Below are 20529 nucleotides of genomic sequence, written 5' to 3' on the forward strand. Positions count from 1 at the left end.
CCCACACGCCGTAGGAACAGCTCAAGCTCTGGTGGCTGGGGTGTGTTTGTTGTCGCATATGGCCCTTAGAGTGGCCTCTGAGGTAGAGGTGACCGTCCCTGGTCTGTAGGTGGGGAGCCGGGGCTCTGGGAGGTGGTCACTTGCCCAAGGTCACACAGCTGGTAAGTGGCAGGCCAGCGGGGACTGAAGCCCAGTCTGCCAGCCTCCAGGGCGGGCCCTCACCAGCCTCACCTCAGGGAGGGGTGTTCTGGGGTTTGTGGAGGGACACACTGCATCTCCTCTGTCTCGCTCCTCCCCAGGACCCCTCAGCTAGGTGGAAGGAACAGGCCAGGGATGGTCGGTACCAGCCAAGCCTATGTGGCCCATGGTGGCTGGCCCTGTGCCCCATTGGGCTGTGTGCTCAGGGCTGGTCCTGAGTCCCGAGGGACAGAGCCCTGGAGAGTCAGACTGTCCCACACACGTGCCCAGCGCTGCCTCCTGAGGACACCCTCCCTTCCCTCAAGGCCCTCAAAATGCCAGGCACAGCCTTTCTGTGCAAACCCTGAGGAGGCTGCATTAAGCTCCAGGCCTGGACATGTCCCCGATGCTAGGGTCGCTGGATGGTGACTAGGTGGTCTTTTTCACACACCAGGGAGCGGGCAGGATGTGGGGACTCTGAGGGGCGGGGTCTTGGAGCTGGCCAGGGCACAGGCCTTGCTCGGGGACACCTGGCTGCCTAGAAACACGAGCTCTTGGGAGGCCCCTTCCCTGCTCCCCAGTCCAGCCAGGCCTCCAGAGCAGCCCCAGTCCAGCGTGGGCATCCTCACATGCCCTGGTTGGAGAGCACAGCCGTGCGGTCGCTGGGGCGAGCAGGCAGCTCTCTGGGTCCCCCAGTGTCCTCTCCCCGACCTCCTCACAAGCATACAAGACGGGGGCTCCATGCAGCCTGGCTGGAGGGTGACTCACGGCCTCAGGAAGCCGGCGTCCAAGGCCACCTAGAAACCCTCTGAGGGCAATATTTTTATTATGGACAAGTTCTCCCTGTCCTGCAACTTTATCTGAGGAATGTAAAAGAAGAAAGCTGGCTCTCAAGGGCTCTAATACGACTGACTCTGTGAGTTCTCCCGACCAGTGAATAGTGACTCAAGGGTAGGCCACCTTCTTCTGGCACCTTCCACGACTACCCCTCTATGACTCCCACCCCCAGCAACTCCCTCCAGGCCCAGTGGGAGGAGGAGCTGGGGGCTCCACCCAGACCCTACCCCAGAGCAGGGCCAGGGACTGTGGCCCTCAGCGGGGAGCACAGGTGACCAGGGCAGATGTCACCACAGGGCTCTCAGGCACAAACTAGTACCGTCCCAGGCTAACCAAGGTGTGTGTACTTTTTTTTTTTTTTGAGACAGAGTCTCACTCTGCTGCCCAGGCTAGAATGAGTGCTGTGGCATCAGCCTAGCTCACAGCAACCTCAAACTCCTGGGCTCAAGCCATCCTCCTGCCTCAGCCTCCCGAGTAGCTGGGACTACAGGCATGTGCCACCATGCCCGGCTAATTTTTTCTATATATTTTTAGTTGGCCAATTAATTTCTTTCTATTTATAGTAGAGACGGGGTCTCGCTCTTGCTCAGGCTGGTTTCGAGCTCCTGACCTTGAGCGATCCACCCGCCTCGGCCTCCCAGAGAGCTAGGATTACAGGCGTGAGCCACTGCGCCCGGCCTACAGTCACTTTCTTATAGCTATTTTTATACTATTTGAATTTAGGGAGGAAACTACTAGAAATGGTTTTGAAATTGCGATTAAAGTTTCCTTGCCTTGTGTAAACAACTGTGAGTTGAATGAAAAGGTGTTAATGTCGGGAGCAGCTGATTCTAAGGGAAGAAGCTGGAATGAGTGTGTATGTGTGTGTGCATGTATGTATGTGTGTGCATGTACGTATGTGTGTGCGTGTGTGTGGGGGGATATGTAGTGAGGGGCGGGTGAGGGGCCCCCGGCTGGCGTGTCGCAGCCTGGCTTTGGGGTGGTTCCCTTGGCAGCTGCCCTCCCGCACTGGGCCTCATCCTCCCAGGTGTCCTGAGTCTGCCCCGTGCACTCACGGCACGCTCACGGGGCTGTTGTGCGCTGTGCGGGGCGTGCGTGAGACGGACGAGGGCCAGGATGACCTGGGCTCTGCCCGGTCACAGCTGACGGTCTGCCGCGGGAGAGGGTGGCCTTGTTGGGAAGGCAGGACCCTTGTGCCCCTCCCGCCCTGCCTGTGGCTGAGACAAGCTACTGGAAGCTGCTCTTTCCGTCCCAGCAGGGGCTTGGCCAGCTGCCAGGAGTGTCAGGATGCTGCTGTGGGGCGTCCAGTGGGAGGGGTGGACAGTCCCCACTGCACGTGTGCGTTGAGCGTTTTTGTGCGGCAGAGCGCCTGGCATATACTCAGCCTCTGTATCTTGGTGTCCCGCGAGCCGAACTCAGGTTGGCCAAAGGCCAGGCTGGACACCTGAGGAGCACAGACGCTGGCCTCCACGTGGCACTCTGCCTGCCTCTGGCAGCCCCTGGGCCGCAGCCTTCTCAAGGCGGGCATTGGTGACACAGTGGGGTCCCAGTCCCTACCCTGTGGCTAACTCCCACACAGCCCCGGGCGAGGCCCTTCACTTACAAAAAGGGGACCAGGAGGCCCAGCTCATAGGGCTATGGTGAAGACCAGCAGAAACACTCACTGCCCAGTGGCCGACTCTCCTGTGAGCCGCAGAGCAGGCAAGAACTTCCCCTGCCCCTGTGGCCAGGACGGTGACAAACTGGCAGTTCTTCATGGCCAGGTAAAGGACCAGACCAGGTGTATTGCTCCTCCAGGAACCCGTTCTCTGGTCTCCCTCCTGCCTTGTTTGTGCTCGGGCATCTGTGCGCTAACCCGAGCCTCCTCTGGGCTGGGCAGCGGGTGGGTGTGAAGGTTGCTGCGTTAGGAGCAGCACTGGGGTGTCATAATTATTAATAGCAATACATCCCTGCACACTGTGCTTTCCCTGTCGTCTCCCTGGGCTTTGGAAATGAATGGTGGGTAGGCGGCATCTTGATAAATGGAACCAAGCGTGCAGCAGCTGGAGGCAGCCAAGGCTGTCCACATACTGGCCGGAGGGCTTCTGGCAGGCTGCGCTCTGCGCCTCAGTTTCTCCATCAGTAAAATGGGGTTCATAGTAGCCGTCCTGGGAGTTGTCATAAAGCGCAAATAGGATAATATGTTACCTCTCGGCTCGGTTTGTGGACTTTGGTGGCTGCTCAGTAACGTTGGTTTCCATTTGTTTCTGTCGGGATGCAGCTTCAGGCTGTGGCTGAGATCTGATGGGTCGGGAGCCATGTGATCAGATTAGAGACCTCAAGGTGGAGAGGGCCCTGGGAACACCAGAGGGGGATGTTCAGGGCACAGCCTCTCTGTGGCTGGGGGCCTGGCTGGCTGGTGCCAACCTTACTGGTCCGTCTGGTGTTCAGCTTGAGTCCCGGCACAGGCGGGAGCCAGGCTCCTTGGTCGCCAGCTCTTCTTAGCCCAGGGATGTCCTGGGGGGACGGATCCCCAGGAGGACCACCCACACACCAACGGCTGCACGTGTCTGGATAGGCACATTCAAGCCTGTCACTGAGCAGCTTCCTCAGACGTCCCTGAGCCTGTTGCTGTCTGAGACTCCCAGAGACTTTTCGCAGCCCTTGTTCCTGTTACCGTTCTTGTAGTCCTGGGGCCGAGGACTTTAATGGGGTTGCCCGCCAGCCCTAGCCGAGGAGCGCGCCAGAGAACCTTGGGAACAGGTTGACAGCTCAGATGGGAACAGGTAGACGCAGTGCCACCCGGGATGTACCTACCTTTCCAGAGGCAAAGTGGCCCCAAGAAATGGCCTTTGAAGAGCTGCCCCTCAGTCTGGGGTACACTGTGAACGAAGCCAGAGAGAGAGCTCTTCTATCAGATGGTTTTAGCAGAAGGCTCGGGCACATCTTTGTTGCACACTGTCATGGTGCAGGCAGCGTGTTGGGCACTGGACCCAGCATGGGCAGGTCCGGCCCAAAGCACAGAAGCCAAAGGCCTGGTGTTCTTGCTCCCTGAGCTAGCGTCCCATTCTCTGGCCGGGATTTATTCATCAAGGTGCTACCGTGCCAGGTGCTAACGTGAAATAACACACTTAGTTGACACAGTGACCCAAGATTCCGTTGCCATTCCTGATTTACCCAGGGGAGAACTGAGGTTCAGAGAGGTTCCGTGTCGTGCCCAGGGTCACGGAGGGTGGGTCCCCAGCTGTGCACCTCCCTTGTACTCTGTCGCATCAAACTCACCTGGGTCAGGGAGGTTCTCGAAGGCCATTCGATGTGAATGTGCCCTTCATTTGGATCACCAAGAACCCAGGCTTTGGCTTCCTGTGCAGACGTCGTGATGGGGGCTCTGAGGTGCTGACCAGGTGCCCCGAATGACGAGGGTGGCCTGGCTGTGGCCCTCCTTCGTGGATGGCCGTTCCTGAGAGTCCTGGATCCTCACTCACTGGACTCTCAAGAGTCGGCCAGGGTGAGAGGTCCCCGAGACTCATCACCTGCCGGGCGTGGTCATACTTGGGGTCTGGGCCTCCCTGCACCCTGGCACCTGCCATCCCCGGCCCTGCTGACAGTTCTTGCCGTGGGGAGGGGAGGGGCGGCCTCACTCACTCTGCCCCTCTGTCTTTCCCAGGGCAGTGAGGTGGCGGGCCCCACATATGCTGATGGCGAGCTCATCCCCGGGGAGCCCGGCTTCTTTCCCCAGGACGAGGAGGAGGCTATGACGCTGGCCCCGCCCGAGGGGCCCCAGGAATCAGACATGGACAGCCCCACAGAGAGCGCCCAGAGCCTGGAGGGCTCCGTCGGGAGTCCTGCCGAGGAGAAGGACGGGGGGCTCGGGGCCCTGTTTCTGCCAGAGGACAAGTGAGTTGGAACTGTCCGGGGCTTGCTATGCACCTCTGGGCCCAGAAACGTGGTTCTTGGAGGGAAATAAACACGAGACGCGCTCAGGATTTGTGTGTCACGGGCATTAGTGTCTTGGATATTCCCAAAAGCAAAAAATTCTAAGCAGCCTAAATGCTTAAAAGTAGGGATAGCTATGGAATTTTAGGCAGCCGGGCAAAGTCAAGTTTTAAATGGCTGTTTAATGTCATGGGGATATATGATCTCAATTAGTGTCCAAAAAGCAGGTTACCAAGATGTCAGTGGAGTATGGTCTTAGCTTTGTTATAAACACTTACCTATACATTTGGAAATGCCTAGAAAAAAATTAATCTAGAAAATACAAGCAGTTATTTCTAGATGGTGGGATGATGGATCATTTTAATTACCGCTCATGTAACCTGCTTATATGTTCTATATTTTCTATATTGATTGTGTCATAATCAATATAGACTCTCATAATCAGAAGTGTTATTTTAAAACAATATTAAGAACTAAATGACTTTCCAGTGAAGTAATGCCGTCTTTTACATTGGTGGTGGCAGATGGGTGTCCCTTGCATTTTGGCCTTCACTAGCGCTCTGGAGGTACACAGTGCTCGTGGGCCAGTGGGAAGGTGCCACCATCGTGGCCGAGGAAGCCGTGGCCACTGGAGTGGCGGGTCCCCTATCAGAGGAAGGTGGTGGTTACGGCTGACTTAGAGATCTAGAGAGGGAAGAGAAGGGGGTTCCAGGATTGGTTGAGCCATATGAAATTGACAACTTTTGATCATTTCCAGCCTTCAAAAGACAATTTTTTTGTGTGTGGTTTTTTTTTTTTTATTTTTTTTATTTTATGTGGCTCGGAGACCTCATACATTTTCTAAATGCAGGGCTTCTCAGACGCAAGTGGTTCCGAGGGTCACGATGTTCTCGGTTCCTCAGCCGCGCCTGCGTCCAGCCAACCCAAGGACCAGGGGTCTGAACGACAGACCTGTTGATGCTGTGGCTAATCATCTGCCACTTGATTGTTCCTAGTGTTTTCTGGGGCTGATTGTGCGGAGACAAGCCAGGAGAGGGTACTGAGAGAGTGTCAGCAAAATTTTAAGAGAAAGAACTGAGGAGTATGATTAATTAATTAATTAATTAACCCAAAGCGCTAAGGAACTTAGGGGCAGATAAATAACTATATAAATAACGTGTGGCCCAGGTACCGGGAGACTTGTTCTTTATTTAGTACACACCCCATCATTACCACCGTGATCCTTAGATAGAAACTGGGACTCCAGGCCAGGCGTGGTGGATCACGCCTGTAATCCAAGCACTTTGGGAGGCCAAGGCAGGAGGATCACTTTTTTAAGGACAGAAGTGTGAGACCAGCCTGAGCAACATATCGAGACACCATCTCTACAAAAAAATTTTTTTTAAGCATTAGGTGGGCGTAGTGGCACACACCTGTAGTCCCAGCTACTCGGGAGGCTGAGGCAGGAGGATCGCTAGAGCCTAGCAGTTTGAAGCTGTAGTGAGCTATGATGATGCCACTGCACTGCAGCCTGGGCAAAAGAGCAAGACCTTGTCTCAAAAACAAAAAAGAAAAGAAAACAGAAACTGGGGTTCCCTGGGGGCATGGTTTGAGAAGACTGCCTTGCCTTTACATACTTCTTTTTTTTTTTTTTTTTTTTTGAGACAGAGTCTCACTTTCTTGCCTAGGCTAGAGTGAGTGCCGTGGCGTCAGCCTAGCTCACAGCAACCTCAAACTCCTGGGCTCAAGCGATCCTCCTGCCTCAGCCTCCCGAGTAGCTGGGACTACAGGCACGAGCCACCATGCCCGGCTGATTTATATTAGTTGGCCAATTAATTTCTTTCTATTTTTATGGTAGAGACGGGGTCTCGCTCAGGCTGGTTTTGAACTCCTGACCTTGAGCAATCCACCCGCCTCAGCCTCCCAGAGTGCTAGGATTACAGGCGTGAGCCACCTCGCCCGGCTTTACATACTTCTTTTACTGTTTCAGGTTTTCCATTGAGTGCAGAGGTTCAGTGAGGTTGAGGAAATCTTTTTTATTTTATTTTATTTTATTTATTTATTTATTTTTGGAAGCAGAGTCTCACTTTGTTGTCCAGGCTAGAGTGAGTGCCATGGCATCAGCCTAGCTCACAGCAACCTCAAACTCCTGGGCTCAAGCAATCCTTCAGCCTCAGCCTCCCGAGTAGCTGGGACTACAGGCATGCGCCACCATGCCTGGCTAATTTTTTCTATGTATATTAGTTGGCCAATTAATCTCTTTCTAGTTATAGTAGAGACGGGGTCTCACTCTTGCTCAGGCTGGTTTCTTGACCTCAAGCAATCCTCTCCCCTCGGCCTCCCAGAGTGCTAGGATTACAGGTGTGAGCCACTGCACCGGCCTTTTTTTTTTTTTTTTTTTTAAGATAGTCTTGCTCTGTCACCTTGGCTAGAGTGCTGTGACGTCAGCCTAGCTCACAGCAACCTCAAACTCCTGGGCCAAGCAGTCCTTCTACCTCAGCCTTCCGAATAGCTAGGACTACAGGCATGCGCCACCATGCCCCGCTAATTTTTTCTATCTTTAGTAGAGACGGGGTCTCGCTCTTTCTCAGGCTGGTCTCAAAGTCCTGACCTCAAGCCATCCTCCTGCCTCGGCCTCCCAGAGTGCTAGGATTACAGGCGTGAACCACCATGCCTGGCCGGGGAAATCCTAATTTCTGAGTAATAATGTACAGAAATTACTGCACGGTGACTAAAGGGGAAGCTATGTTTTGGCAGGTCATGAGTTGTACTTCTCCTTGTCATTGGGTTGTAGATGGGGCGCAGCCTCTGGGACATCACAGCCCATACTGCAGGTCACCCAGGAGAGGCCCTGGAGCCTCCGGTCGGTCTCCGGCCTCTGTTCTTTGGGATTAGGCACCCTTGGACTGGAAATCTCTATAAACTGGGAGGCACTTTTCACCTCATTGTTATTTACTTAAAAACCTCATTGGATTATGAAGGGTATCCAAGTGAATTAAACAAAACTTGGAAAAGGTAGGAAGAGTAAGAATGGGTGGAAATGACCTACCACCCCAATCCAAGCCCTCTTACCACCTTAATATTTGTGTCTCCTACCTTTTCTTATTCCACATAGAACTTTCCTATTTCATGAGCACACCCCCACCTTATCTTCAGGTTCTGTGTCTGCAGATCTAACCAACTGTAGATTAATATTGGAAAAAGACAATTAAAAAATGATAAAAAATAATACACATTAAAAACAATCCCGGATAACAACTATTTACATAGCGTTTGCATTGTGTTCGGTATTGTAAGCAATCTAGAGGTGATCAAAAGCACAGGGAAGGCTGTGCACAGGGTCTGTGTAAATACTGTGCCATTCCACATAAGGGACTTGAGCATCCGTGTATTTTGGTATCGAGAGGGGGTCCTGGCCCCAAGTCCCTATGGATACCAAGGGACGCCTATACTCAGTCTTACTGTATCTAACATTTTATTTTTTAATTTTTATTTTTTTGGAGACAAGAGTCTCGCTCTGTTGCCCCAGCTAGACAGAGTGCCGTGGCGTCAGCCTAGCTCACAGCAACCTCACACTCCTGGGCTCAAGCGATCCTCCTGCCTCAGCCTCCCGAGTAGCTGGGACTACAGGCATGCGCCACCACGCCCGGCTAATTTTTTCTATATATTTTTAGTTGTCCAGATAATTTCTTTCTATTTTTAGCAGTGACGGGGTCTCGCGCTTGCTCAGGCTGGTCTCAAAGTCCTGACCTTAAGCCATCCTCCTGCCTTGGCCTCCCAGAGTGCTAGGATTACAGGCGTGAGCCACCTCGCCCGGCCTGTATCTAACATTTTGAATCCAACTTTTTATTTGTATTCATCTTTCCACATTATGGTCATATTTTTCCCAAACCCTTCAGCTAATTAATATGCCATAATTTAATAATTTAATTTACTAATGTCTTAATACTTTAGAAACTATGATTCGATCTAGCCGGTAGCTAAATAAATTAGGTTACCAATAGGGTGGTACTGGTTTGAATGTCTCTGCAGAACCGGTTTGTGCGGTGAGATGTTTCCCCTTAGCTGGCGTCCCCAAAGTGTGCTTACAACAGGCCAAGAGGCACAAATTTAATCTGTCGTGCGGAGCGGCCTTCTGGCAGGCCGGGCCGGTCTCCCCACCACGGGCCGAGGGTGGAGCCCCGTGAGTCCTCCTGACACAGGCGCTGTCCGCCCCCCCAGGTCGCTGGGCCACACGCCCTCCATGACGACGTCGGACCTCTCCACACACTCCACTGCCTCGCTCATCAGCAACGAGGAGCAGTTTGAGGACTACGGGGAGGGGGACGACGGGGACTGCGCCCCCAGCAGCCCCTGCCCTGACGATGAGACCAGGACCAACGTCTACTCGGACCTGGGGTCCTCGGTGTCCTCCAGGTGGCCCCTTGGTCTGGAATGGCGTTTAGGGTCTGGGGAAAGTGGCAGGGGCAATCCAGCCTCATGCTGCGGGGCCAGGCGAGCCGGGTCCTGCTCTGACTGTCCCTCCTCTGTCCTGAGCTGTGTGGGTTCTCCTCGGGGTTGGGGGTGCTGCCTTTGCATCCTGATTGGGGGTCAGGGGCTCCTCCTCCCCTCCTCCAGCCTGGGGAAAGAAACAGAATTATAACTGACCAGGGAGCCTGCAGACTGGGGGAGGGGGAAGGAGATCGGAGCTGTCTCTCCTCTTAGAACCTCAGCATCGAAGAGCCCTTCCAAGTGACCCCCTTGATACCGTCTCACCCACCCGAGGCATCCCTGACTCTGACATCTGCTCTCAGTTTGCCTCGCCTGTTAAATGGGTACAACTCAGGCTGCTCCTCTTTGAGAGCGTTGGAGAAGGGATGATTTGGGTGGCTGTGTTTTCACTACCTGCCCCTCCCCACCCCAAGTCTGGCAGGTATTAGGGGGTCAAGTGAAGTCAGGTCAGCAGGGTGGGCTAGGGCACCAGACTGGACAGCAGTTGAGGTGGCTTCTTTCCCTGTCACGAATCAGTGCGGGCCAGACGCCCAGGAAAATGCGGCACGCCTACAACAGCGGGTTGCTGGACGTGTACTGCTCTCAGTGCCGCAAGAAAATCAACCTGCTGAGCGACCTGGAAGCCCGGCTGAAAACCCTGAAGGCCAACAGGTGAGGCCTGCGGGGTGCAGTGGGGGGCGGGGGGTGCAAGAGGCCAGGGCCGATCTGGAGAAGCAGCAGACAAGGCACCCCGCTCTGCCTTGGCAGTGAGCTCTCACTCGGAGTAGGGTTGACCCTACTCTGGCTTTTTCTGCAGCAGGAAGTGAGGCTGCTTGCTCCCTTTCGGGACCAAGCTGATTAGCACATTCCCTGCAGGGCGAGGGAAAAGGGTCATCCTGTACCTTGATGTCTTGCAGCTGGGACAGAATAAGGAAGCAGACGAGAGCCCCCTCGGTTCATTGACCGTCTCCTCTCTCTCTCTCTCCCTAGCCCCAACCGAAAGATCTCCAGCACGGCCTTCGGACGGTACGCCCCCTCTGGGGAGGGCAGATTGAGTGTTTCCCCGTTAACTGTGCCCCTGCCGCCCAGGAGGCCAGGGCTCCCCGCCAGCAGCCCAGACCCAGCCGGTGCCCCGCGTGTGGCCGAGTGGGCGAAGCGTCCATTTCTGGAAGAGAGGAGCCAGGCTCCACCCCGCCCCGCCACCCCTTGCCCCTTCCTGGCAGCATCTTCAAACCGCTGGCCGCCTGGACTTCAGGAGCAGGTCGCTCTGCTCCAGTTAAGCCCTGCCGACGCCCTGGGACAGAGGGGCTCCGGCTCTGGTTCTTCTGCAGACTGGGCGCTGGCCCATGTCGGGGCTTGGGGAAGGCAGTGTCCCTGGGTTCCAGTGCCAGCTCAGGTCGCCAGGCAGCTGCCGGCGGGAAGCTGGCTTGAAGTGGGTTCTGAGGCTGCAGGAAAGAGCTATGACTGATCGGCCGTGTCTGCCAGGGGCTCAGCGGGGCTGTCGCGGCCCACCTGCTGTCCTCTGAGCGATACGGTCGCTGGGTTCAGGTCAGGCTCTCTCCTCCTCGGCTGAGTGAGGGCAGCCTCCCTAAAGGGACTCCTGGCAGGCCCCTGGGGTAGTGAGTGCCTGCCCAGCCCATGCCTGCGTGGGACCCCCGTCTCTGGAGGCCTCTGCAGCCAGGTCCCCCTCCCTGCAGGCAGCTCATGCACAACAGCAACTTCAGCAGCAGTAACGGCAGCACGGAGGACCTGTTTCGGGACAGCATCGACTCCTGTGACAATGACATCACAGAGAAGGTGGGGGCTGGGGCAGGGACATAATGGGTGCATGCCCCCAGGGTTGGTGGGAGTGCTCGGCTGCTGTCTGGGGACTTGGGCAGGCGGCCCCAGTCACGTGGGCCCACCCCCGCCACATGTGACCATTCCCTTCGTACATGGCCATGTTTGGAGGTCCTGGTTGTGAACCTCACAGCTTCGAGGTTCTCAGTCCTGTGGCCTTAGAGGTCTTCTGTACCCACCCCTCCCTGCCCTCCTGCAGGTGAGCTTCCTGGAAAAAAAGGTGACAGAGCTGGAGAATGACAGCCTGACCAACGGGGACCTGAAGAGCAAGCTGAAGCAGGAGAACACGCAGCTGGTGCACAGGTGAGGCCGGGGCCTTGGCTTTGGGGCCTTGGCTGGGACTCTGGGGAAGAAAGGGCTGTCCCTCCTGCTAAGGGAAGCAGAGGAGGTAACCTCGTGTCTTTCCAGTTCTGAGGGTCTGTGATGCATCAGCCCCTCATCACGTCCGGCCCAAGCAAGGTGCCTGGGAGGACAGGCCTCTAGGGACAGGGAGATAGGCTGGAGCTTGACCTTGACTCTTGGCCTGTTGGATTCCAGCCTCCAGGTCTGCAGCCCCAGAGTGGGTCTAAGACAGGAGTTGGGCTCCACTGTCTGGCTGTCATGCAGTGAAGAGAGCCTGACTTCCCTGGGGACAAGCTTGCAGAGGGACAGGCCAGCGTGAGCCTGTCAGTACAGCAGTGAGTGCAGAGCTTAGTTGTCCTCACCAGACAGCGTGAAACTTGGTGGACTTGTCCTGGCCTTGGATCTGGCCCTCTACCTTGTAGATCCCAAAGATGGGCCTTTTTGTGCACCCCATAAAGGTCAGCTCTTGGAAGGACTGTTGCTAGTGAGATGTACCTTAGACCGTTGTACCCACCAGGCTGCCAGTCATGGGGTTCTGACATCCACAGGGGGGCCTGGCCCCTCCCAGGTCTGGGGCAGGCTTGAGCCACAAGCCAGGATATGCCTATTTTGGAGTCAGGGTGCCCAGTAAGCTGGCTTGTCAATGGGAGGGTGCTGGCCAGGAAGGAACAGAGCGAAAAGATGTGGGACCCAAGGCTGCTCCCTCTAGCTGTGGCTGTCCCTCCCTGTGCCACCCTGAGCGTCCCACCTTCTCGGGTGCAGCCTCGCTGCCCTCTGGACCGACTGACTGCCGGGTCTGCCCCTCCATGGCATGTATGACTGACACGCTTCTCTTTAGATGTCTCGGTGTCCCTAGGCAGGGACAGGCCTGTCAAACTCACCGCCACCTCCCTTCGTGGGCGTGTTAGTGACTCAGGATCTCGGGCCCCACGGCTCTCTGTGCCACAGCCTGGGTTGGGGCGAGATGACGCAGGCCACGGAGCTTGCCCCTTGCGCGGTCCCCAGGGTGCACGAGCTGGAGGAGATGGTGAAGGATCAGGAGACCACGGCCGAGCAGACGCTGGAGGAGGAGGCGCGGCGGCACCGGGAGGCCTACAGCAAGCTGGAGCGGGAGAAGACCACCGAGGTGGAGCTGCTCAACGCCAGGTGGGCCCCACTCACCCTGCCGGGACTTCCTCCTGATGCTCCTGCCCTTTGGAGACACCCTCACACTCCTGGGACAGCCCTGGGGGCGGGAGCCATTCCCATTTTATAGATTGGGAAAACTGAGGCCGAGGGAAAGCCTCATGTTCTAACGGTTCTACTTTTTAATCCCTTAAAACTCTCACGGCTGTATTATTTAGGAAGTATACGAAAGCATGTTCATAGGAGCATTGTTCATGTTAGGTAAAGGAAACCACACATAAATGCTTACCCGCGAGGGAATCAGTAACAGAAATGGTCTTGGCTGGATTCCAGGGCTGGGTCTGATGTCCAGGCTTGGAGCTCCCCCTGCTGTCGGTTCTCCCTGAGCCTGGCGACTGAGCCTGGGCCCCAGGGCCTGTGTTTGCCATGGGCCCCTGTGCCCGGGGTACCTGTGGCTTCACCATCAAACCTCTGGCAGGAGGGTGGGGGACAGCCTTAGTACAGGAACCTGGATGGGTCACCCATTAGCTCCGTGACCGTGGACATACTGTGTCAGCGTCTTTCTGTTGTCCTGTCCCCGTCTGTCACACAGCGAATGTGAGGGTGGGTGGGCTGACACACATCAGGACGCTGCACACGGGCGAGGCTGTGACAGTGCCCAGTGCTGCCTACTGCTGCCCAAGGCTGCCGGGCCCTTGGCGGGAAGGACAGCTGCCCCACGCTTCTCAGGCCCCGGGCCCCCCGTCTCTGCCCTGGGGGCGGGTGGGCTGCTGCCCAGATGGCAGTGTGATGGGCTCCCACCTTGCACCTCGAGGCTCTGCAGCAGGTGCCTCCTTGCCAGGTGGCCGCACCCCCTGTGCAGCTGGGAGGGGACTTCCCAGGTCCCCTGAGCCCGAGCCCTGCTTTGTTAACTTTCTCACCAGGGAAAGTTGGTTTTACAGTTTGACATGTGTGTTCTTGAAGCTGCGGTTTGGCACCTGTCTGTGGAGCCTGGTACCTCACTAGGGGTGGCCACTCTTAACCTGCTTCTGACGGCTGGCCCATGAGAAATGGCTGGGACATGGGAGATGGAAAAAGACAGCATGAGTGTGAGCCAGAAGACAAAGCCCAGAAAAAGCCAACCCTCGGGGACTGTCTCCTAGCCCGTGTCCCTTGCACACCTCCAGGGGGCGCCATTCATGTAGAATATGCAGATGGCATTCTCAGAGTCACATAGTATGCTTTAGTGTCCACCATATCCACCTGCTCGAGGCCACCTTCCTCTCTGTCCCTGGCCTGAGGGCCTCTCCTGGGGAGCCGGGAGCATGGGAGGCCCAGGAGCCATCCCTGCAAGAAGGAGGAGGTGACAGGGTTAGGAGATTAGGAGGATGCTCTGCAGGGGTCGGTGCCAGAAATGACCCTGCACAGCTCTGGTGCCACGGACAGCCCAGTTCACCTGCACCTCTTCTCAGCTCATTTGAAACCAACTTGAGTGCCTGGGCTCTGTCTTCTCATGGAATCTCTTTAGGACGGCCCTTTGTGGGTGCCAGCGTCAGAGGATCATTATGTTGGAAGCAATGCCTGTGGACGTCAGGCAGCTGCAATGAGCTCCCAGAGAGAAGAAGAGCTCTGGATGAGGTGCCGGGGGCGGGAGAATGAATGTGGATTCTCACAGGAGGGCCCCAGTCACAGACAGCCACAGGAAGACCATTTCTCCCTCTAGCAGGAAAACATCCCCCCATAGGGTTGTTTCAGGATTCCAAGAATGTATGCAAGAAGCATCTTACATTCTTATTTACAAATGAATGTATTTTTTTTAATCAAAAAAATAAGAATGCGAATTCAGTGTCTTTACTATTTTGCCATGGCTGACAGGAAGCTCAAGGCTATTTTATCATTTGGGAAAACTATTCATATTGTCTGTCTTTCTCTCAGTTGGTTTCTGGTGCCTTCTCTCTTCCAGGAAGCAGAGAATCTCTGTAGGTTGTCAACCCCTTGTGAGATCATCTCCATTCCAGATTTATGAGATTTCTGAGATTTCTGTTCTCCCTTCCCCAGGGTGCAGCAGTTGGAGGAAGAAAATACAGAACTTAGGACGACAGTGACTCGGCTAAAGTCTCAAACAGAGAAACTAGACGAGGTGAGCAGCAGGTGCAGGCTTGGAGCCACATGCACAGAGAGGCAATGTTGGCCATTGGGGGTTGGTGGGGTGGGTTTAGTTTATATTAAATAGTTTCTGAGATTCTAAAAAATTGTCCTGCCAAAAAAAAAAGAAAAAGTGAATAACAGTTTGTGTTTATGTATTTCTGATTTTCTAAGTTTTCTATGGTGAATGTATTTCCTTACACAATGGAGGAAAATTATACTCTTAAAAGAGAAAGAAAGAGGGTTAGCTTCTATTCAAGCTAACACTGTTCAGACTCTATCTAGCATTGTTGAAGGACTTCAGAGGCCTGAGTTTTTTCTAGCTGTATTTCTAGACTCATAGGAGTCCTAGCCATTTCTTTTTTCTTTTTTTTTTTTAACATAAAAAATTTTTGTTTTAGAGACAAGGTCTTGCTCTGTCACCCAGGCTGGAGTGCAGTGGTACAATGATAGCTCACTGCAGGCTCGAACTCCTGGGCCCAAGGGATCCTCCTGCCTCAGCCTCCTGAGTAGCTGGTACTACAGGCATGTGCCAACACAGTTGGCTAATTTTTCTTTTTTTTTTTAATCTTAGAGATGGGGTCTCACTAGGTTGCCCAGGCTGGTCTCGAATTCCTGGCCTCAAGCAGTCCTCCCACCTCGGCCTCCCAAAGTGCTGAGATTGCAGGCATGAGTCACTGCGGTGCCCAGCCTGGCCATTTCTTTAAGCCACGACTTGGAGGGTTCTGTCCAAGGGAGCTGGTCTGACTGTCCATTTGCCATGTGGAGGTGGCCAGTCAAACCCCCAGGGAAGTCCCTGGGGCATAGCGAGCCTTCTCTGGGAACTCCCCTCCCCTGACCGCGTCTCCCCGGCTCCAGGAGCGGCAGCGCATGTCCGACCGGCTGGAGGACACCAGCCTGCGGCTCAAGGACGAGATGGACCTGTACAAGCGCATGATGGACAAGCTCCGTCAGAACCGCCTCGAGTTCCAGAAGGAGCGGGAGGCGACGCAGGAGGTGGGTCCCGGGCCGGAGGGCACCGGGGATCCCTCCGGCGTCCCTGCCCCCGCCAACCGGCCCCTCTCGCTCGCAGCTCATCGAGGACCTGCGCAAGGAGCTGGAGCACCTGCAGATGTACAAGCTGGACTGCGAGCGGCCGGGCCGGGGCCGCAGCGCGTCTGGCCTGGGCGAGTTCAACGCCAGGGCCCGCGAGGTGGAGCTGGAGCACGAGGTCAAGCGGCTCAAGCAGGTGGGAGCCTGTGGCCAGCGGGGCGAGGTGGCCAGGCCGGCCGTGTGGGTTTCCTGGGCAGGGACCACGGTTTCCGGGGAGCCCAGAGCTGTAGCACCCCTCCCACCCACGTCCCCGTCTGCTCCTTGACAGCCTGATTGTCAGGGCTGTCCCATTTCACAGCTCAGGTGAAGCCACTTGCCTGTAGGCTCTGTCTGGTGGAAGTCCCGGGATCTGTCCCTGGTGTCCTTAGAAAGAAAGAGACACTGTGGACTCCTGTCTTTGGTGCTCGGGGCGGAGAGTGAGACGACCCAGCTGCACGTGAGTGCCTGGCTGTGTTGGGCTCTCCCAGGAGGAAGATTTCATTTCAAGCAGTTCCCAGGCGCACTCCCTTAGTTGGAGACCAGTCCGGGGTCCGGGGGTGGGGAGCGGGGTCAGAAAGGGGCAGCGGCCAGGCGGGGAGGGAGTGGTGTTGGGCGAAGTGTCAGCTCAGCCGACCCTGCAGGCCCAAGACTGCAGTGTAAGTTGCATCTCTGAGTTTGCTCCACCCAGGCGGAGGTGCTGGTGGCTGTGTTTCCATGGCAATCCTGAAACCCCAGCCGCCTCTGGGTTTGGAGGGGGTTCCCAAGGTCCCAGGCGTGAGCATTAGGGGCCTTCAGGCAAAAGCTGGAGCTTGGGGCTGGGCACGGGATCTGGGCAGAGCTCCTCGGGGTCAGCTGAGCTCCAGAGTGACAGCTCCCGCCGGGCAGGGTTGCAGAGCCCGGCCGCAGGAGGAGCCGGGGAGCTGAGCTGACCTGCTGCTCAGAGACCCCAGAACGTCACTTTCCTTCAGGGAGGGCCAGTGTCGGAGACTGAGCTGCCAGGTGGGCCATGTCCCCACACAGGGCCCCAGGAAGGAGGACACGGCCAGGAGCCATGGTCCTGTCTGGAGACGTGGCCGCCCTGAGCGGGGCTGTAACTCCTCCTCCTCGGAATCCCGGGAACTCCTGGGACGCCAGGCCCCTAGAGCAGGACCCGGCCCTCCTTCCCTCTGACGGCCGGGGAAGGCCGCGGCATCTGCGGCTTCCTGCACTGGCAGTGGCGCACACCTGAGCACTTGGTGCTGGTGGCAGTCAGGGGACAGTGCGTGCAGAGAAGTGGGTTCCAGTGGGTTCCGGATGCTTCTGGGGGTTGATGTCTCGCTACCCCACTCTCTGTAGGAGAATCATAAGCTGCGGGATCAGAACGACGACTTGAACGGGCAGATCCTGAGCCTCAGCCTCTATGAAGCAAAGAACCTCTTTGCCACCCAGACCAAAGCCCAGTCCCTGGCTGCGGAAATAGACACGGCCTCACGCGACGAGGTAATCACGTCCACTCGTGCTTGCTCTGGGGCCTGGGCCCCCGGCCCCCCACTTGCCGTGGTGACCAGGGACTGGCCTGAGGGTCCTGCCTGCAGCTACTCCAAGTGACAGAGGCCGTGGCTGCGGGGGTCGGTGGCTGCAGGAGAAGTTAAGTCAGATCTGAGTTCCGCACGTGCTGAAAGGAGCCCCGGTTCAGCAGCAGGGTGGAGTGTAGGTCTGCCAGAAAAGTGCCGATTGGCTGGTTGATTCCGTCCACATGTGAGCCCAGACAGGCTATGCCTCCCCTCCCCCAAACCAAGAGGGAAGGAAACTGGCACATCACGAGCTCTGAGACTTTGTGAAAACACGTCCATGTCACAGATTGGGAAGCTGGAGCACAGGCTCACGCACCTGGGGAAGGAGAGGGACCCAGCTCTCTCCAGGGCCAGAGGCTGCTCTTTCTGCCATGCTGGGGTGTGATTATGAAGATCAGGCCTCCAAACACCCTGGTGCCCTCCACAAACCAGTTCCATCGGAATCTCGGGGCTAGGGCCCGGGCATCTGCATGTCCAACACTCCCCGCATGGAGCTGGGCCACTGCCCTGGACTCCCGTCCTGGCACCCAATTGCTGAGGTCGGTCTGGGGCCTGCCTTGCCCAGCGTCTCCTGAGGCCCTGTGTCATCGGGCCCTGGCCAGCTGCAAGCCCGGGAATCTGGGCTGGGCCCGCACCCCAGCCTTGATTTCTCTTTTTTTTTTTTGAGACAGAGTCTCACTCTGTTGCCCAGGCTAGAGTGAGTGCCATGGCGTCAGCCTAGCTCACAGCAACCTCAATCTCCTGGGCTCAAGCAATCCTCTTGCCTCAGCCTCCCTAGTAGCTGGGACTACAGGCACGTGCCACCATGCCCAGCTAATTTTTTTCTATTTTTAGTTGTTTGGCTAATTTCTTTCTATTTGTAGTAGAGACGGCGTCTCCATCTTGCTCGGGCTGGTCTTGAACTCCTCAGCTCAAGCAGTCCTCCCGCCTCAGCCTCCTGGAGTTCTAGGATTACAGGCGTGAGCCACCGCGCCTGGCCCCCAGCCCTGATTTCTGACTGGTCCTTCTCATTCCCTTCAGCTAATGGAAGCCCTGAAGGAGCAGGAGGAGATCAACTTCCGGCTGAGGCAGTACATGGACAAGATTATCCTCGCCATCCTGGACCACAACCCCTCCATCCTGGAGATCAAGCACTGAGACATGGGCGCTGGCTGCAGAGCAGCCTCAGGACCCTGGGACCGAGGGGCAGACCCTGCCCGAGGACGCAGGCCCAGGCCGGGCCTCACACTCACACTGTAAATGTATCTCTGGCCACCGTGCGTTGCGTGTCCTGGTGTATTTGTGGGGAGGCCGTGTGCACGAGCCAGGGGTGAGTGTGGGGCTGTGGCTGTGGGTGATGTCTGCACCAGTAGCTGTCCATGCACTTTGTGGCCCCTTTGCAAGGGTCAGAGGGTTCTGGAAGGTGGGAGGGGGCAAGGTCTGCTATCAGGAGTTACTGTAATATCAAGAACTGGAAGCTTGTGTTTCAGGTACTGGATAAAATGATTCTACCTCTGGGGATAAGGATTAAAATACACTCTAGTGAGCCGGGCTCTTTCTCCCCACCCCTGATCCCCCTGGGAGTGGGAGCAACATTGTGATCTTCTCCAGGAGCTGGAATGGCCCACAGTTGTGTCCTTGCCAACTCTCCGGCCACCTTTCTAGCCCAGGTGTTCAAGCTCAGAGAGAAGGAAGGGGGGCATGTGGGGGCGCCGTGAGGAGCGGCCCTCCCTGAGCTGCCCTGGCCCCGGCCGGCAGCCCCCTGCGACTGGTGTGCACAGTGTCCAAGGGACTCAGGTCTGCAGAGGAGCTAGCACGGGGCATCCTCATTCTGGAGAGTTCTCCATGCACTCCCCCTATGCCCACTTACCCACCCCGCTTTCTGTTTTTGTTTTATTTTGAAGACAGTGAAAAATAAGCAGCCTTCATTTGGGTGTGACATGAAGTGATACAAAGGAGGGAGAAAAAGAAGATTGTGGGACAAGGGAGTCTAAGGCAGGTGCTGACATTGGGCAACCAAAGAGATTTTGCGGGGAGGAGCCCAGCTCCCATTCCGGTCAGTTTCCTTCCCCACGGCTGCATCTCGCCTGGCTGGCCCTCTCGGTTCTCCACGCACCCTGGTGGCACCAGGCCTTGGGTTTGGGCTTCAGATCCGTGCCCGGGGCTCCTCTCAGGCAGCAGCAAGGCCCGATCGGTCCAGCCCCTGGAAACACACCTGCATTTGGTTCTCAGCCAGGGGAGCCCATGCCGTGCAGGTTGGGGGCCGGCTGGGAAAGTTGCAGGGAAACCTTAGTCTTCCATCCGTGTGACGCACGGTGAAGTCACACTATGGTTTTTAATGGGATCTTTTGTTCTAGACGGCTGGGAGTAGATATGGTACTTTCCTTAAGAGTTTTCCAGTGTATCTCAATTTTATATGGCTTGTGATTCATTTCTTTAACCCAAGTGTATATAAACATTTGTGGTCTTATTTTCTCCCCCCTGAAATTCTTGTTTTCTTGAGCACATCTAGTGTCAGGAGGAAGGCTGGGCATGTCGGGCAGGGGCATGGAGGGGAGTAGGCAGAGGACAGAGGGCGGTGGGGTGAGGAGGGGACTTGGGTGTGTTCCCTGCTTGGCCAAGGCAGGACTGCGGCCAGAACCAGTCTTCATCCCATTCCAGGAAACTTGTGCTTTTGTTGGATTTCGTGACTTCTTTTCAATCATATAGTATGGGATTTGTTTCGTGCTGCAAGTGTTGGAATTGTACTGGTCTGACCCAGGACTCTGGAGCCACCCACCCCAGGAAGGTGCTCAAGGGGGTGGGTCTTTGGGGAGTCCCCCAACCCCTTAGGACGCTGGTCTCCTTGACCCCCACCCCCCCGAGGGTCTGAGAAGCGGGCAGAGAAAGAAGGCATGAGGAGTGGGTCTCTTGAGAATTTGCTCATAGGAAGGAATGGCCACAACTATAAGGAAGAAGACAAATTGTGATGCAGGTTTGGTCTGGGTTTTATGCTGGGGGGGTCCTAGGGAGAGGCCAGTCAAGTCAGGGTCCTGGTCTGTGGGGGCTTAGCCCTGGGGGGGAGTATTGTATATGTAAAATGGACTGTGCTCTCAGGCTGGGTTGGCGTGGAATTCTA

The 20529-nt window shown here is 56.0% G+C and overlaps 1 protein-coding gene across 3 annotated transcripts in view; it reads left to right on the forward strand.

The window, feature by feature from the left end:
- Positions 1–18957, forward strand: part of RAB11FIP4 (RAB11 family interacting protein 4) — a 116780-nt gene extending 97823 nt beyond the window's left edge. For all 3 annotated transcript variants that reach the window (XM_012739165.2, XM_012739215.2, XM_075994335.1), the window contains 12 exons: positions 4661–4890; positions 9130–9324; positions 9916–10050; positions 10369–10404; positions 11076–11175; positions 11417–11520; positions 12565–12705; positions 14722–14803; positions 15667–15804; positions 15881–16036; positions 17215–17358; positions 18453–18957. In XM_012739165.2, coding sequence (XP_012594619.1) covers positions 4661–4890; positions 9130–9324; positions 9916–10050; positions 10369–10404; positions 11076–11175; positions 11417–11520; positions 12565–12705; positions 14722–14803; positions 15667–15804; positions 15881–16036; positions 17215–17358; positions 18453–18569 — 1578 coding nt within the window. In that variant the 3' untranslated portion in view covers positions 18570–18957. The remainder of the gene's footprint in view (positions 1–4660; positions 4891–9129; positions 9325–9915; positions 10051–10368; positions 10405–11075; positions 11176–11416; positions 11521–12564; positions 12706–14721; positions 14804–15666; positions 15805–15880; positions 16037–17214; positions 17359–18452) is intronic.
- Positions 18958–20529: the final 1572 nt, after the last annotated feature.

This window comes from Microcebus murinus, chromosome 18, assembly GCF_040939455.1.
Source record: "Microcebus murinus isolate Inina chromosome 18, M.murinus_Inina_mat1.0, whole genome shotgun sequence".
Classification (NCBI taxonomy): Eukaryota; Metazoa; Chordata; class Mammalia; order Primates; family Cheirogaleidae; genus Microcebus; species Microcebus murinus.